The sequence below is a fragment of the Chroicocephalus ridibundus genome, chromosome 4 (assembly GCF_963924245.1).
Source record: "Chroicocephalus ridibundus chromosome 4, bChrRid1.1, whole genome shotgun sequence".
Lineage (NCBI taxonomy): Eukaryota > Metazoa > Chordata > Aves > Charadriiformes > Laridae > Chroicocephalus > Chroicocephalus ridibundus.
In genome coordinates, this window is record NC_086287.1 from 72913739 (window position 1) to 72930227 (window position 16489).

At 40.3% G+C, this 16489-nt stretch overlaps 1 protein-coding gene across 4 annotated transcripts in view; it reads left to right on the forward strand.

Moving 5' to 3' along the window:
- RSPRY1 (ring finger and SPRY domain containing 1) overlaps positions 1–16489 on the forward strand; it is a 40244-nt gene that overhangs the window by 18855 nt on the left and 4900 nt on the right. For all 4 annotated transcript variants that reach the window (XM_063334017.1, XM_063334018.1, XM_063334016.1 and 1 more), the window contains exons 4-14: positions 90–142; positions 1651–1763; positions 4473–4599; positions 6056–6114; positions 6457–6523; positions 7219–7350; positions 8635–8750; positions 9524–9667; positions 12416–12527; positions 13522–13624; positions 15125–15277. In XM_063334017.1, the coding sequence (XP_063190087.1) occupies positions 90–142; positions 1651–1763; positions 4473–4599; positions 6056–6114; positions 6457–6523; positions 7219–7350; positions 8635–8750; positions 9524–9667; positions 12416–12527; positions 13522–13624; positions 15125–15277 (1179 nt within the window). The remainder of the gene's footprint in view (positions 1–89; positions 143–1650; positions 1764–4472; positions 4600–6055; positions 6115–6456; positions 6524–7218; positions 7351–8634; positions 8751–9523; positions 9668–12415; positions 12528–13521; positions 13625–15124; positions 15278–16489) is intronic.

Consider the following 16489-nt stretch of genomic DNA (forward strand, 5'->3'; position numbering starts at 1 on the left):
TTCATTTTCTGTATGTTGTATTATCATTTTATTCAGTGTATGCGTTGATGGTAGTGCATAAATTTTGACCTGTCTAATATCTCTTTCAGTGACCAGGAGCCTCCTTATTCAATGATCACGTTGCATGAAATGGCAGAAACAGGTATCAAGGCACTGTGTTGGGCATTTCAGTTGTGACTCCAAAGAGAAAAAAGAAAAAAAAAAACCAACCCCAAAACAAAACACCAAACCAAAAAACCTCCTTCTTGCTAGCATGTACTTTTCTTTGCAATATGTATTACGACTTGCTGTAGCACTAGCCATGTGGGATACAAAACACCGTTCTGCCCTTCAGAAGCTTTGCTTGAGTTCATTGCATTTGCCTGAGTCTTTTGAACTCTCTTAAACTTCCCACGTGAACTCCCCAGAAGCAGCCAACGATGGCCACAAACACATTGTGATGGTGGCATTAAACCAGAAGCCACAAAGAATGTCTGTTTGCAGTAAGGCAGAAACAACCCTTATATGTATCTAGACATGGTTTAAACCCGTGTGCTCCGGTGTTGGCAAACAGCACGTACTTCTTGTCTTGGGTTTTGCTGTCCTTAGACCTCTGCTTTATTGATGTAGTTGGTCCGCCCTCATCTCTAAGGACTCCTGCAAACTAAGCCGTGTTTGTGCAAGGGCTGTTTTATCTTCATTACAAGAGAAATTCTCCCAGCTCAAGACCCCCACCAAACTTCTGGTTTAGATGAATTTTTTGTCTCTCTTAGTAGAGCTGGTACTGGTCTCAGGAAGTATATTTCTATATCAAAATAAATTAATCAACCTGATTAGACATTACAGCAATTCAGTAAAATGTTTTGTTTTTTTTTCAGGGGAATGTGCTAACAAAACTCAGACCCCAGTCTGTTACTTGTATTTCCCTGTCACTTTTGACAGGAGCACTAAGTCTCTTCAGCCTCCCTCACTCCTATGCAGATACAGACTCTGTGTTATCACTTCTAAGGGAACTAGTTTCTTGTAAATCCAAATCTGTTTACTTTATTAGTAGTTTTAACATCTTATATGGTGTGTTGCTTAATTGCAAGTCGAAGCCCTTGTCTGCTCATTAAACACTGAGAGCTGATCTGTAGGGAAGCAAACTTTCTTTGGACCACCAGGCATGGGACAAGCTAATGCGGTTCCCCCGAGGTCCACATTATTGAGGGAATTCAAGAAGAATGCTCTGATTCTGACTGAAATATTTCTTTAGTGTCGTCATGGATGCAGCATTTAACACTTAAGAGCTGACACTGAACTCTTGGCTATCGCACTGGAACAAAGCGCTTGTCCATACTGGTCTTAAGCATTCCTTCCTAATATTAGTGGAAACTAAAGGATGCTCTGGCCTGGGTGAGACTGTTCTCCAAACAACAGAGGTGTTCACTAGCACCCAAGCTGCTGTAAACTCTCCCCCCCACCCCCGTGAATTTAAACTTTTAAACTACTACAAACTAAGACATTGATGTGAAAAGTAAACCGTTTTGTTGGTTTTCTTTCTTTTCCCTAGTCTCTGTAAACTCCCTGGTTAATTTTGAGGATTTTTCAGTTTACGTTTAGGGATGTATTTTGAACACTTCAGAATTGCAGCATTAATTCTGAGCGCTACTTCTGTTTTGTGGTTGACAGATGAAGGCTGGTTGGAAGTTGTCCAGTCTTTAATTAGAGTTATTCCATTAGAAGATCCCCTGGGACCAGCTGTTATAACCCTACTACTTGATGAATGTCCGTTGCCAACAAAAGTGAGTCTAAAGCATGTGTTTTCATCTGCGGCTGAATTTCAGTTATTCGTGGTTGCCACACCTATGATAGCTTCTGGGTGGGTTTCACCAGTGACGCAAGACTGTTAGCGGTTCAGAAAATGGGTGTAACTTGAAACTTTGAGTAATTCATGGTGACTTGTTATCTAACTGCTACTTAATGCTAGAAGAACTGTAGGGAAAAAAAATAAATTAAAAAATAAAAATAAATCTGGTCTGTGGGGAAGAACAAGGGGCCTTTGGTTTCTAGCTGCTTTTTTTTGTTGTCCTTTCCTGCCTCGTGGCACCTACGCGCTGTGCAGCGAGGGTGTGCAGATGCTGCAGAAGCAGGACAAGTTCTGCCGTCTTGTTCTCAAGTTCTGGAAGCTGCGTCTTTGCAAGTCGCTGTTGAACTTGTTCCTGCACTGCACATAAGGAATGCAACGCAAGTGGGTGTGTGAAGTTACACAAATGACATCTCTTAACTGTGAAATATCTAGATAAGGTTTTGGCAGGCTTGAATACTTTTTCCACTGACCACTAATGTGTGTTTTGGATGGAAAGATGACCCGAGGTGTTGGTACTCTGTTGGTACAGGTGTTTTAGCGAGAGCCTCAAGTGTTTAAGGACATTAACTGTTGTTGAATCCTTTATATGATGATTGTACAGAGAACTTGTCTGTCTTCAAACGCTTGTCCTTGTTTCATCAGAAATTGATGATGACATCATTGCAGCTTTTGCTTTTTAATCTACTTATGCTGCCAATTTTAGTTTTCTGTTTGCATTGTTAGGGCTATAAAAAGCTGGTAGCTTTTTTTGTCTTGCGTAAATGGGTAAGTGGCTGGGGAGTTAGTCAAGCTTTAACTGCCTGAAGTTTGTTTGGTTTTTTTCCCTCTAGGCTATTGATTAAAGTCATCTGAGACTTTTGACCAAGTTAAATGTTGTATGATGTCTGTCACAGGGGCTGCAAAATGATTCTGAAAACAAAGCTACGACTAGAAACTTTGCCCGCTTTTAAAAAGAAATCAGGAAGTGGAGGCCACTGTGAATGTGCCATACAAAGAGGGATTTTGTATTTTTTTTTTTTTTGTTCATCTGTACAATGTACTTGGCAATCAAATGATTTGTTCTTCGAAAGCCATGTGACTTTTACTCAGAGGCTTTAATTTTAAGGCGTTAGCTATGGAATAGTTGACCTTAATAAGACAAAAGGAATAAGATGCCTGTTTCTGGGGTGCACAGAGTTTTGGGTGGGGTTTTTTTCCTCCTATGTGTAATCTCTTTACAGCATAAGGAGCTGTGGTTGTGGGATCTGCTGGTCACATGCAGTAAAGTGCTGCTGTTCACTTTCTTTCTATTCAAGATAAGTTTAAGTGTTTGGTCTTAATGGTTTTAAGTCAGTGCCCCGCTTCTGTAACAGCTGGAGAACGGCAGCAGGCTGTATTTCACTCTGTTATTGTAGGCTATAAAGTCCATAAAGTTAAAATGGCAGGCAGTAAACTGTTTATTCTATAAAGTCTTTATTTAACTCAAAATAGTTGATCTCTCTGACAGTTCTAATAGTGGCTAAAAGCAGTATCAGAGTATGTCAAGAGTCTAATTTTAGTGAGAATTTTCCATCCCAAGTTTGTGGCTCAGTCATCCTTTCTCTGTTCTACTGACCGTTAGTCTTGTTCATCCGTTCTGGTTTTGTGGCTTTTCTTTTGGGAACATAACTACTTCTCACTGTTACCTCAGTGTCTAGCACAGTAAACTTGGTTTGAGTGTGGCTCAGAACACAATTCAAAAAAACCATACATATTCAACTTGAGCAGTACTCATTTTTTGCTCCAAATGGCCTGCTGATGACTTCAATATGAGGAGGAATTCTATTTTAATTAGATCCTAGCCTGACATTATGCAGTTTCATTCTGAATCAGCTGAAATTTTCATGAAGTCTGGAAAGTTGAAGGGGATTTGGAACTTTGCGGGGTGGGGTTCTCACTGTGGGATAACTTGTTCTGGCTCTAGATTAACCCCTAACTGCTCTGACAGTGGAGGGGATGCTCTAGATACGTCTTGAATTTTATCCATACCATCCTGCCTGAATGGAGGAAATCAAAGTGTGGCATTTTAGATTTATTACCCTCATCAGTTGCTTCCTGAAGTCGTGTGACTACAGGAAAGCCATTTGTGCTCTCAAGAATGCCATTTATGATGTCCCATAAAGCTGACAGCATCCTGCATTTATCATTGGGATGTAGGCTCTCTTTGGGGGGGTGTGTCTCTTTTGGTCCTGAATTCTAAAGTCTAAACCATCACTGTTCTTCTGGAAAGAATGGGAGCTTTAGGGCACTAGAAACAGATTAGATGGCAGTAGTGCCGTATGTGCTGATTGGTGGTGTTTGCCTTTCTGCTGTTCTGGTTCCTGTTGCTGTGGGTCCCTCACTTGTGTATGTCCAGAGGCGTCCCGAGTTGTTGATCACAACCTTGACCAGCAATCTGGTGGTAATCTTAAAGTTACAGCTTTTGGTTATGTTGAACTTCTCTTCCCATCTGTTCTTTATTATCTTCTTGTCTTAGAAGATAGCCATCCCATGCTGTCTGTAATGTGATGCTGACTTTAGCGATATAGTGTAAAAATAGTTTGTTGTACGATACTGAGTAAGGGGGAAAACTGTATCTGCCAGTGATGTTGAAGAGATCTCTGATTTATTTTTTTTTCTTTCTCAGGATGCATTACAAAAATTAACTGAAATATTAAACTTAAGCGGAGCTGCTGCTTGCCAGGATGCTTGTCACCCTGCCAAACACCGGAACACAACTGCAGTGCTGGGCTGCTTAGCAGAGAAGTTAGCAGGTAAAGCCGTGGGGTTCCTCTGAAGGCTTGCATTTGGCTCGCTGAAGCATGTTCTGCTTTAGCACCCGCGATGCGGACCAGTTCAGAAATGTTTTCTTAAAACTGAATAATGTTCTGCATCGAGGGGAGACCTTGTGTGACAGGTGTGACCAAGTCTACTGCTCAATTAAAATGTCGAGTGGACACTAGCTTGGGTCTGAATGAGCCATTCACAATCCCAAACACTTAAAAAGATCAAATCCTTCTGACACGTGGTTAGTGACCGTTGATCAATGTTTGTTTATGGTATATTGCCTTAGCATGGGAATCGGTCTTTTATGGCTGTCTGTGAGTTATTGAGAACTCGCAGTTCTTTAGCCAGTAGGCAGGAGTAGCAAATTAGTAAGTCTTGGAGGCTGTATGGAAACAAAAAAGAAAGATGTCCATTCTGCTAAACGTGTGTTGCCTTATTGTAGTTAGCTGAAAAGATTCTCTCTTCTGGGTTGCTTAAAAGAAAATTGCTGGGATTCTATTTTTAAGGTGACTTTTCCCATAGAACTTTTTTTATTCCCTGTCATTTCTAGTACCCTGGTGGAAACTGATTACTTTCAGTTTCCTTCCTGCTGATGGTTGATTTTGTTTAGTTTTTTTCTTCTTTTCTGAAAGCAGTCAGGAAAAGGAGGAAAAAGTGATTGTGTGGTATCACCTAATAGTTATTTAAAACAATTTCAATATTTCTGGGGGGGGGGGGGGGAAGAATAAGGGCAGGAAGCCTTTTTGAACTATAATACTCCAACCCTGTTATACTAAGTCAAAATAAGATGCTGTATCTACTTTTGTCTTAGTGGACACGGGTCTCACTGTATCAGCTCAGGCAGCAAATCTGTTCATGCTGTGGTGGGACCCATTGCAATTTGTTAGAGTTTGTAGCTGCCAGTGTTTGATTCCCTTGTGTCTCTCTCTTGATTAAGCGGACAGTATTGCAGGGCATTTTTTTTTTTTAAATTGGCTGCTTGCTATGGTGCTGCTGCAAATTGTATAATTAACTGTCAAGTAGGTTGTATTAGATGCTCAGTCAGTTTTGCTTATTTTGGGCTACTGATAAATGGAGCTGGTCTCTATATTTTGACTCTGGAAGAAAAGAGGAGCCAGTCTGTTTTCGAAAGTAATGGGCATGAACATGCTAAGCAGGGGCTGGTGAAGTCTTGCTTCGAAAGCTCAGGAGCACGGCTAGAACTCTATACCCATTTGCAGCGGGTAAACTGGGAATGTTTGTAATTTGTCAATATCTCTGGACTTATTAAATGTGTAGCAAATATTTGACTGGGAACAATGATAATCATTCTATATTATAGTTCTGCTTTGCTGCAAAGTTCGTAGGTGTCCTTTAATTTGTTGCCCTGGGTTTAAAAGTTCTGTGCAATGATGAGTATATGGTAGTTCCTGTGGATGGATTTAATTTTTAATGTTCTTGTAGGTCCTGCGAGTATAGGCTTGCTCAGCCCAGGCATATTGGAATATTTACTTCACAGCTTGGTAAGTGTCTTCAATCTTTATGTCTGTATCCATACATAGCAATTGTAATGCAATTTATTTTTTATTATTACTGTGAAAAGTTAGGCTTTGGTAAATACTGGTAACGTACGTTATAGGAAGTTGAGATTGCAGAGTGTGGGATCCTCCATCCTTGGAGGTAATCGGAAGTCAGTAGGACAAGGCACTGAGCAGCCTGATCTACCTGGACCAGCCCTCAACAGGAGGCTGGACTGGACGAGCCTTGAGGACCCTTTCAACCTAAAGCATTCTGTGACAGACAGCTTTTCCTATCCATCTGCGCTGGCTATTTATTAAATAACTCTTCTTACTGCCCATGTTTAGAACTTCCAGTCTCATCCAACGGTGATGCTTTTTGCACTAATAGCACTGGAGAAGTTTGCACAAACAAGTAAGTATTAGCCTGATACTGCTCTTAACGGTCATACTATGGCTTCTGCATGGTTGTCACTTGCTTTGTCTGAGCATGAGAGAGACTGGATTGGTGGGAACACAAATGTAGAAGAGAAATGTTTGTCCAATTACAGGCAAGAAATATTTGCTTTAGTGACATCCCTCTACCCCTCAAAACCCTTGAGATACTTGATGAAACTCAGTGCAGTCCTTCACAGTTAGAAGCTGCTGTAGAAGGACTTACGACACGAGGCCTTTGTCACTGAAATAATGCTGTATTGGAGATGGAGAACAGCTATGATGGGGTATTTGTTTTTTGACACTTTAATGTCACCCCACCCACAGAAGAGATTTGCTGAAACTCAGTCCTTCTCAGCTTAGAATTGCCACATAAAGGCTTATGACATGAGACCATTGTTACTTGAAAAGAAATAAATCTGTATTAGGGAGATTGAGAACAGCTGTGATCTAGTAGTCTTTTGATGATGCAGCTCTGTGCTGAGAAGTGGTATATCTGAGTGCTAAGTTAATTTTGCATCTGCTTGGGGAAGAATTTCATGCTGTTTGTGACCCGGAGGTTTAAAGCGGGGGGGTATGTTCTACTGTATTTGTAGAATGTTACTATTTTTAACTAAACTTACCCATAGTTTATAGCAATTAACTCTTTTTTTTTTTTTTCCTCTTAAATTGCAGGTGAAAATAAAATGACAGTTTCTGAATCCTGCATTAGTGACCAACTGATCTTGCTAGAGAAATGGACAGATAATCCAGACTATTTAAAACGCCAGGTTGGATTCTGTGCCCAGTGGAGTTTAGACAATCTGTGTAGGTATAACAAAGGGATGGATTCATTTAATATTAATCACTTCTTGAAAGAGTTGAAGGACTACTTTGTATTTGTTTCGTGTAAGCACTTATTGTAAATATACCTGACTGTAATCACTCTCCTTCAAAAAAAAAAAAAAGGCGAATAAATCCAGTGTAATTGCCTGGAAAGGAAATTTTGGCAAGGAAAACGTTTGTGAAAGGAAGTGGTTTATAACCTGCAAGTTGGAGCTGCAATGAAAATCCTCTCTTGCACCATATTTCCTGTAACCCACGCTTCAGCAGACGTGCTGAGTAGTGGCTAAATACCGCAGCTCTGCCTCTCTGCAGAACAGCTGGATTACTGACACATCCTGGTGACAGTCACTACCGCCATCATACCCCAGCAGCGCACAGTCTCAAAGAATTGTTAAAGACTTCTTAAAGCTTACGGTCTTGTGAGCAAAACTGAAAAGTGTTCGACAAAGCACTTCTAGATCTATCCTTTTGGATGACTAACAAGCATCAAATTTGCTTGTTTAGTTGTGATTTCAGGAGTGCAGCAACTCTAAGGACCTCATAGTTTCTAATGTCCGTTAACCTAAATTTGGGTAAAATTCTTGTTTGGCTCTGTGGGACTTTAGCCAGCTTACGGGAGGCCAATGTCAGTTGTGTTTAATAAACGCCTGTATAAGTGTTGTAGCAAGTTTAGGATAATACAAAGGGTCCTAAGATAAGACCTCTGATTTGTAAATTAACGTGCATGTGTCAGTGATTTGACACCTGGCAAGATAAATGCTTCTGATCTGCCCACGTGAAAAGGGGACACAGGGAGAAAGAGCTGCTTTGGCTCAGTTCAAGTTCATCACCTAACTGAAAATAAGAGGGTAAAAAAGCCTTTTAAATCCTTGTTTTTCCCTTCCCCTTTTTCCCCATCCCCAAAATCTTTTCCACTGTGACGAATCAGAAAAACTATGCCCAACTGAATATACGAATACAATGGTAAATCCTGAAACAGCATCTTGGTATGAACTTGGATGCCTTACACTTGCCTTGGGTTTCCTGAAAGCAGTAATTAGATTGTAGGAGCTCTAGTCAGAGGTATTGGTTGTGTTCTGATGTTTAGAGGATATTTAACACACAGTGCATTGGAAGTGATGCTGTTTTCATGCAGGCAAAATATCAATATTTCATTCAGTTATACCAAAAATTAACTGGACCCGAGAGAGATTGATTGGCGCTGTGTGAAATGTTTAAAATGAGGTTTTGCTGCTGCTGTGATTAAAAAATAGTTTTATTTTGCAGTTTTAAAAGAAGGCAGGCAGTTTACGTATGAGAAGGTTGACTTGACCAACATTAGGGCCATGCTGAACAGTAACGATGTCAGTGAATACCTGAAGATCTCGCCACACGGATTAGAGGTAGGATATCACTTCAGGATTTCAACCTGAAAAGGAGTCTGAAGAAAAAGGCAGGTTTAAACTATTTTTGTTTGCTACTTGCTTCTCTGATTTCCTAGAATGAGTCAAAGTTCTCTGCCGGCTTTGCATAGCAAACTTGCTTTGTCAGAGGGTTGTAACATCACTACACTGATCTCGGTTGTAGAAATGTTCACACCAAAGTAACGCTTGTATCTGTGCCCCAAAACTTCAGAAAAGGGAAGAGGATGCTTAAGAGTTAGCTGCCTTTTCCCTCATTTTGGCTAAAATGGTTCACAAAGTATAATTCCTATTGTTTGCCCTGCCTAGTCTCAAAAAGTCCGTAACAGTAGGATTTTTGTCTTGGCATTGTGGGTTGTTTTTTTTCTTCCTTTGTTACTTCTTCTAAAAATGTGTTTGACTACTTACAGATGAATTTTCGTGAATTAACGTTGAATACTTCTCTGTCCTTCACACCAGAAGTCGGCTAACAACCCATGACTTGGGCTGTCTTAGTTTTTAAGTCTTTAAATTGACCCTGTCAAGTTTCTACTGTGTTTTTTTTCCCTTGTGGCTTACCACTTGACAATTTTCAGTCTGGCCTACTGGCTAGTTTGTGTGACAATTACTGCTATAAAGAGAGGTTGCTTTTTGACTAAAGTGTCTCTAAAATTACGCTGGTATATTCTTACGCGCGAGAAACTTGATCCAGGGAAGGAAGGGGCTTGTTTGAATGCTAATTTTGTCACAACTTAATTTTGGTTTGGTTTTGGTAGGCTCGATGTGATGCCTCGTCCTTTGAAAGCGTTAGGTGTACGTTCTGTGTCGATTCCGGAGTTTGGTACTATGAAGTTACAGTCATTACTTCAGGAGTGATGCAGATAGGATGGGCTACCAAAGACAGCAAATTTCTCAACCACGTGAGTATATGCAACATCATCCAGCTGATGGTGTAACTTCAGTATTTTCCTACGTACAACACCTATGAAAATAGCTCTGGTTATTCTGTGGCAGTAACCATGCACTTGCCCGTTTCCTTCAGTTTTTCCTCTGCTTTCATGAAGCTATTTTGTCTGAAGTTAGCGGTGCAAGAAAAGGCTGTGTTGTCTCTGCTCCAGGCTGACACTGTTCACACAAATCATGTGTAGCTGCTAGCCGCGACAGCTTGTGATCTACTTGCTGTTGTCTGGAAGCTACAGGGAAATGGTTTATTTCTTGTGGCTTAGTTTCTTCTTGGAAATTCTTTTGATAACAGCGGTGGTTACTGTCTGTTTTTTTTTTTTTTTTTGTGAAGTAAACAATTGCTCACTAGGAACTAGCAGATCATTGTGCACTCGCCTTTACACAGGTCACCAAGCAGCCATTTGATTACCTTCTTTAACAGACTCTCCTATTAAATTAACTTTCACAAGGGAAAGAATTATTTGAATTGACTCTGGGATAGCATGGTATCGCTGGATCTGCTGGTAGCAGCACTATGGTATGGTTTGGGTATGTGAAAGCTTCTTTTTAGTTAAAAGTAAGGGTTACAAAAAGATTAAACCCTCTACCTTCTTGCCTTCATTCTGATAATATAGAATAAGTACACTGTTTGTACAGAGTACCTAGTTTGCTTTGCTCTCCCTCTCATCCAGAGGGATGAGGGAGATCTAGTATCTTACTTCGAAGAATACTTAGAAGAGTATTCTGCTTCTAAGTATTCTTTTTCCTACTATTTTACTTTTAAAATTACGTACTTGCTAGCATTAAAGCCAAATGTGCTATGTGCATGTCAAGTCCAAACCTATATTCAAAGAATTATCTCAAATCTTAGTAGAGATGTACCTAGGACGTCTTTCTTCTTAGATCCTCATGGTAACTCTGGGTGGCTGTTGTAAACTCATTTGCTTCAGTATTTCCATAATACTAAGAAAGCATAATGGTTACGACCCAAAAAACTTCTTTCCTTCAGCTAAGAGAGGACTTTCCATATTATCAGCCTTCCAAACTTCCAATAAAATTCATTAAAGTGCAAGATGGAATTTTAGTACAAAAGGCGTGTATGGCTTAGCCTACTGCCACTGACCACAATGGAAATACAGCACTGGGATTTTAAGCTGACGCTTCTACCCTCTGAGCTTGAGATTGAAATGTACCTGTAGCCCTTCTCTATTATTGTAATTTCATGGCTTTCTGTTCCTACTTGGAACCTAATTTAGGAGAGAAAAAAAAATATAATGTAGAGATAAACAGTTAAAAGAAGATAGGCCAAATACATATGTGTGAGTAAATATTGATGATGGGGTGTATGAGAGAAATAAGTGAAGGAGACCAAACAGACAGCAGTGGCGAGAAACCCAACAGGAATGGGAGAGGAGCTTTTCTCACCATTTAATTTAAGTCTTCCTGTGAGCTCAGTGGTCTTGCTCCACTTCTTCTAATTATTCGTGTATATAGTGTTGTCGTCTGCTGGTGTATGACACGCAGATATCTCTACATCACATCCAAAGTCCAGACCCACACTTCTTGCATGGAATTGCAAGTGTGATTTAAAAACACAACCAAACAAAACTACTGTCCAGAGCTGTCCTGAGCACAGGTATTGTAGATGCTGAGTGTAATGGAAACTGTTTGAAATAAAAGGCCATGTGTCTGCCTTCAGACTGCTAAGAGGCTTAAAAGATTTTTCCCACTTACTGTTAAGGCGCTTGGTGTAGATGCGTTTTTCTGTCTGTGCTTCCTGTACAAGGTATGAAAACAGGAGATGTCACATCTCTGAGCAGGATGATTTGCTGTTGCTACAGCTGTTTTGCTGGTAGCTAAATGCTACTGTTCCTGAAGTTCATCAGCCGTCTACCTGAAATACAGGGATGTTCTCTTCTGGGTATGTCACACACGCTCATCAGAGTAGCCATATGCTCTTTGTTTGCGGCATGTGTAACAAAAAGACTAGTCCTAAATATGACATTAAACACCCATTAGCTGGGCTTAGCTTTAATTTGGGACATCTGAGGCTTGTGTAATCAGATACTGCCTAGTATTTGTGCTCCAGACAAACCGTGCTGAGCACAAGGAAGTTCCCTTCCATAAGGCTTTTGGGTTTCGTGTTTGCGCTCTCCTACATGACAAATTCTTCTCCCACTCTGAAACTTCTAGTTTTGCATTTTTCTGGGACCTTGGGAATATCACTTGATAACCTTTTCATGACTTTAGGGAGGCTGGCACTGAAAGGGACACAATATGCAACAAATTCAGTGCAGGGGCTATGGGTTTGTTCTTTCTCTGTACTGTGTGTTCTGGTGGCACTTGGGTATCTTGTGGGGGAAGGTATTACCAGTCTGATACTGGGACTTCAAGATAAGAGAGTGGTTACACTTCTGTGTTGACTTTTTAAGACACAAAGAGTTAGCTATTTGGGTACTGGCTTCTGATTTTTAAATAGCTCAACAGACAGGAGTGACTTGAACTCACAGAGGATGAAAACCACTTTGGAGGCAATATCCCCTTTTTCCCTCCTCCTCGCCCCAACAAAGTCCTTTTGGTGTGAAAATGAAACTAAGACTAGTTTGAAAAAATTGTTTTCACGGGGGTGGGAGAAACCCTTCCTGCTCTTGGATGAATGGTTTAGCTTTAGCCCTTCTGTGTGAGGAACGGCTGCAGACTGAAATGCTTTGCTCCTTTTTCTAAAGGAAGGTTACGGCATCGGGGACGATGAATACTCCTGTGCGTACGATGGCTGCCGGCAGCTGATTTGGTATAATGCCAGAAGTAAACCACATTCCCATCCCTGTTGGAAAGAAGGTATTCAGTCCATCTTCTGCTCTCTAGCCTAGTTGGATTTCTGCACGGGATTTTTTTCCTCTTGCAGGTGCCTAGAAAACAGTTTGTTAGTAGGTGGATACAGAGCAGTTACTGCCTAATCCTGATGATACTGAAGGTTTAATAATTATTGTGCCTTTACTAGTATTTGCAGTGGTTTAAGTGTACAAAGTGGGCACCATACTCTTGTTACACAATATGTGTGAAGATAATCTTTTTGGTTAAATGAAAAAGCATTTAACAGGCAGAGTACAACTCATAGTACCAACTAACATTGCTGGACACTTAATCATAAGACTTTTTCTTAGATGCTTGTAGCCCTACAAACAGGGTTGAAATGTTCCTTTCTGGGTTGAAAGAGTTATTTTAGGGAAGTGGTGGAAAAACCTGTCTAATTCAGGTTAAGGAGGGAGTTGCTCTGTCTTGCTTGCTTGAAGTTCTTGGATAGCTACTTAGATAGCAAAATTCTGTTCTTGATCTCAGCTTTGAAATCTTGGTAGGGGTCTGCGCATGCCATGCTCGTGTGAACTGTCCCACCTTCTCTTCTATTAAAAATTTCTCCTAAGGATGGCTAAATTAAAATACCTCTTAAAAATAAGTATGTGCAAAATAAAGCATAGAAGAAACTTGGACTTAACAAGTGTGTGTTGTAAGAATATCTTCAATGGGTGTGAAATAGCCAAGGAGAGAAATAGTGCAGCTTTTTTCCTGGCTTTGGCAAAGGCTCTGCAATACTTCTACAACTATGTATTATGCTCTGGCAGACTAAATTTTTTTTTTTTTTTTACTATTTTGTCCTGAGCTTTTCCTGTAGTTACTGTCTGTATCAATGTTTCTTCCTTTATGCTTTTGCAGACAGTTCCTTTTAAATGAGACAATTCATAGTGAGATATGTGATAGTTAAAACAATAACTGTTTCAGCTGTAGGCATTTAAGAGAAGTGAAATCTCTAAATTATCTTTGTTTTGCATGGAAGGAGACACAATAGGATTTCTACTAGACTTGCAAGAAAAGCAAATGATCTTCTATTTAAATGGAAACCAGCTTCCTGCTGAGAAGCAAGTATTTTCATCTGCTGTGTAAGTATGTGCTCATTTGGAAGGACAGTGACCTGTGTGGATAATTGTTTTAATTATATGAAGCATTTCCCATTTGAGAAACCCGCTTACCTGAAGCCACTGTTAAGCAGGTTTCTCAATTGAAAGTTGCTTAGACATCAGTGAGAAGGATATAATTTTACAGGTGGATTTCAGAGTCCAAAATAAATACTTTGGACCTTCAACAGATGTTTTCTATGGTCAAACTAGCACGGCACTGAAATAGGAGGCTGTAGCAAAGATGAACAAATTTCTGATAGAGCTTGAGGAATTTTTGATCTTCTAAAAAATAAAGCCTCAGTCCTGTAAATGCTGAAGAATGCGTATTAACTTCTGCTGTTCGCTGGGGCCAGTTCCTGTAGTAGCATATTGAATGTTCATGGGAGCATGTCTCTTGGTAGCACTACGTAAAGGTGTGAGGCTTATTTTGCCAACTCTGTTAGAGTTAACACATGGTGAACTCCTCTGATTCTCCCGGGGAAGTTCAGCCGTTTAGTTCTGAAAAGATAAGATGGTGTGATACTTGAGAGAGCAGCTTCCTATGCAGCTTAATTAAATGTTACAGTACTCTGTAAATTAATACTACTGTGCTAATAATTTCATTCATGTTTTCTCCTCAAAATGAAGTTCAAGAAGCAAGCAGAGAGGAGTTTAAAGAGTAGCGGTGTATCTTGTCTGCTCAGCTTGCAGTACTCTGTGTGGAGTATGTCACTTACATACTCAACAGATTCTCTTCTTGGTTAGAGCTTAAGGTATTACTCAACTTGGGCCCCTTCAGCAAACAAAACTGAAAGAAGTGATAGTTGTGGTGTTTTGACAAGGTGGCTGTGAAGAAAAGACAGCTGGCCTGAGGTAATCCTGCAAGGGCAAGGAGGAGCAGATGGGTGTTGTGGTAAGAGAGCTCAGACCTGGATTCATCCCGTGTGGGTCCCACACAACAAGTGTGGGGGACTGCAGGTTCCCCAGATCTCTGCCTGCTCAAAGAAAGCAGCAGGAGCGGTGGAGATGGAGGCGTCCCTTGAAGCTGGTACTGCTCCTCACAACTGTCATGGGTTAGGCTGGGCTGGCCACTGAACAGCAATTGTTTGGAAGAAAAATACTTTTTTTCCAGTGCTGAAGGAGATAACTGAGCTGATCGATGTAAAGAGGATCAGGTTGTGTGTTACTCAGATGGATGCGTCTGCTCTTAGTGTGTGACTAAGCCTTGTTGCAGAGTGGGCGGCCTTTCTTGGCTGTCTTAGTAGTAAATTCAGATAAACCCCGCCGGTAAATTCAGAAATTGAGAACTAAGTGAGCAAAGTATGTGCAGGTGAAACTGGGTGTGTTAGAGGGTTTTCTGCCAATTAGCTGTAGCACATTTCTGTTGAAGGAACTTGTCTCTTTGTTTCGGGGTATATTTTTTTGTCTGGTTATAGTAGCAAGACGTCCGGAAAGCTCTATTATTAAGTCATTCTGAAACGTTTGTTGTTGATCACATTGCAGATCTGGCTTTTTTGCTGCAGCAAGTTTCATGTCCTATCAACAATGTGAGTTCAACTTTGGGGCAAAACCTTTCAAGTACCCACCGTCAATGAAGTTTAGTACCTTTAATGATTATGCCTTTCTGACAGCAGAAGAGAAAATCATTTTGCCCAGGTAATCTTCCTGTCTAGTTTAAGTGTGTTTGCATATGGATAAATACAATGCCACACTTCTGAGTTGCATATTCTTATGTTGTACTTAGCAAAGTTATCTTTTATGGGGTCACACCTCCATAGGTCTCTTTCAGAAAAGGATTGGATCACAGGCTCCGGTGCAACTTAATAAGTAGGGCAGGAGATACACAACCAAAATTCATTAAACTAATTTTTTTTGTACTATTAAGCTAAATTAAAATTGACTAGTACTGCACAAGAAACTGGTTTTGGTGAAAGTGCCTCCTGCTAAGAATGATTAGGTTGGTTGAGGAGGTGTAGTCTTAATTTAAAAGGATGTCTTATTTAAATTTGACCTAATTTGTGATGTTGGCAGTATGGAGGTACTGAATGGTTGTAAGACTTGAAGTTGTCCTCCTTTTCTGATCCAGATGAAAAGTTTCCCCTTTGTGAATTATAGTACTGACAAAGGCGATTCAAATTTAGAAGTGGTTCCCCACTTACATATAAATCAAGCCAAATAGAAACAGCTTTGGATACACTTTTCATGAAAACTAATAGCTTTTCTGGTTTAGGTCATTAGTAATAAAATAACTTACTGGAACACAAGCAGTAACAGTATACAGTGTAATCTGGGATGTGCCTTACTGCAGATTTGCAATTTTGTCTAAAGATGGGCCCTCTGGAGAGCTGCTGGTGTTTGGGCTTGAAATAATCTTTTGTTGTGTCTAATTAAATGGGGGGGAAGGGTGATGGCAGTGGGTACCCCTGGCTATAATAGAATTCAGAGACTGGTTTTGAATTGCCTACCTGTTCAATCAGGTGGATTAGGTATTTGAGCGTCTTAGTGTTTAAAAACAAAACAAAAATAATGCCTTACTCCTGGATCTGAGTCATACACTGACAAAGTTTGAGGCTTGCAATACTGCATTTATGCAGAGAAAATCAAATGCAGCTTGCAAGGCAGTTTTGTACTTACATATAATGTCAGAATAACTTACACCGGCTTGTGACTGCAGGTGCTTTAAGTGAAAGCCTGATTCAGTCCCTTAAGGTGATCTGTTAGTTATGATTCAGTCCCTTAAAGTGATCTGTTAGTTATCATTCTTGGTCAGCCCCCTTTTCAAAGTCAGTGTTCTTCTCTCTCTTTTTTTTTTTTTTTAGTGTCTTGCACTAGATGAGGGGTTTTGTGGTTTTTTAGCTGCCGATCGGG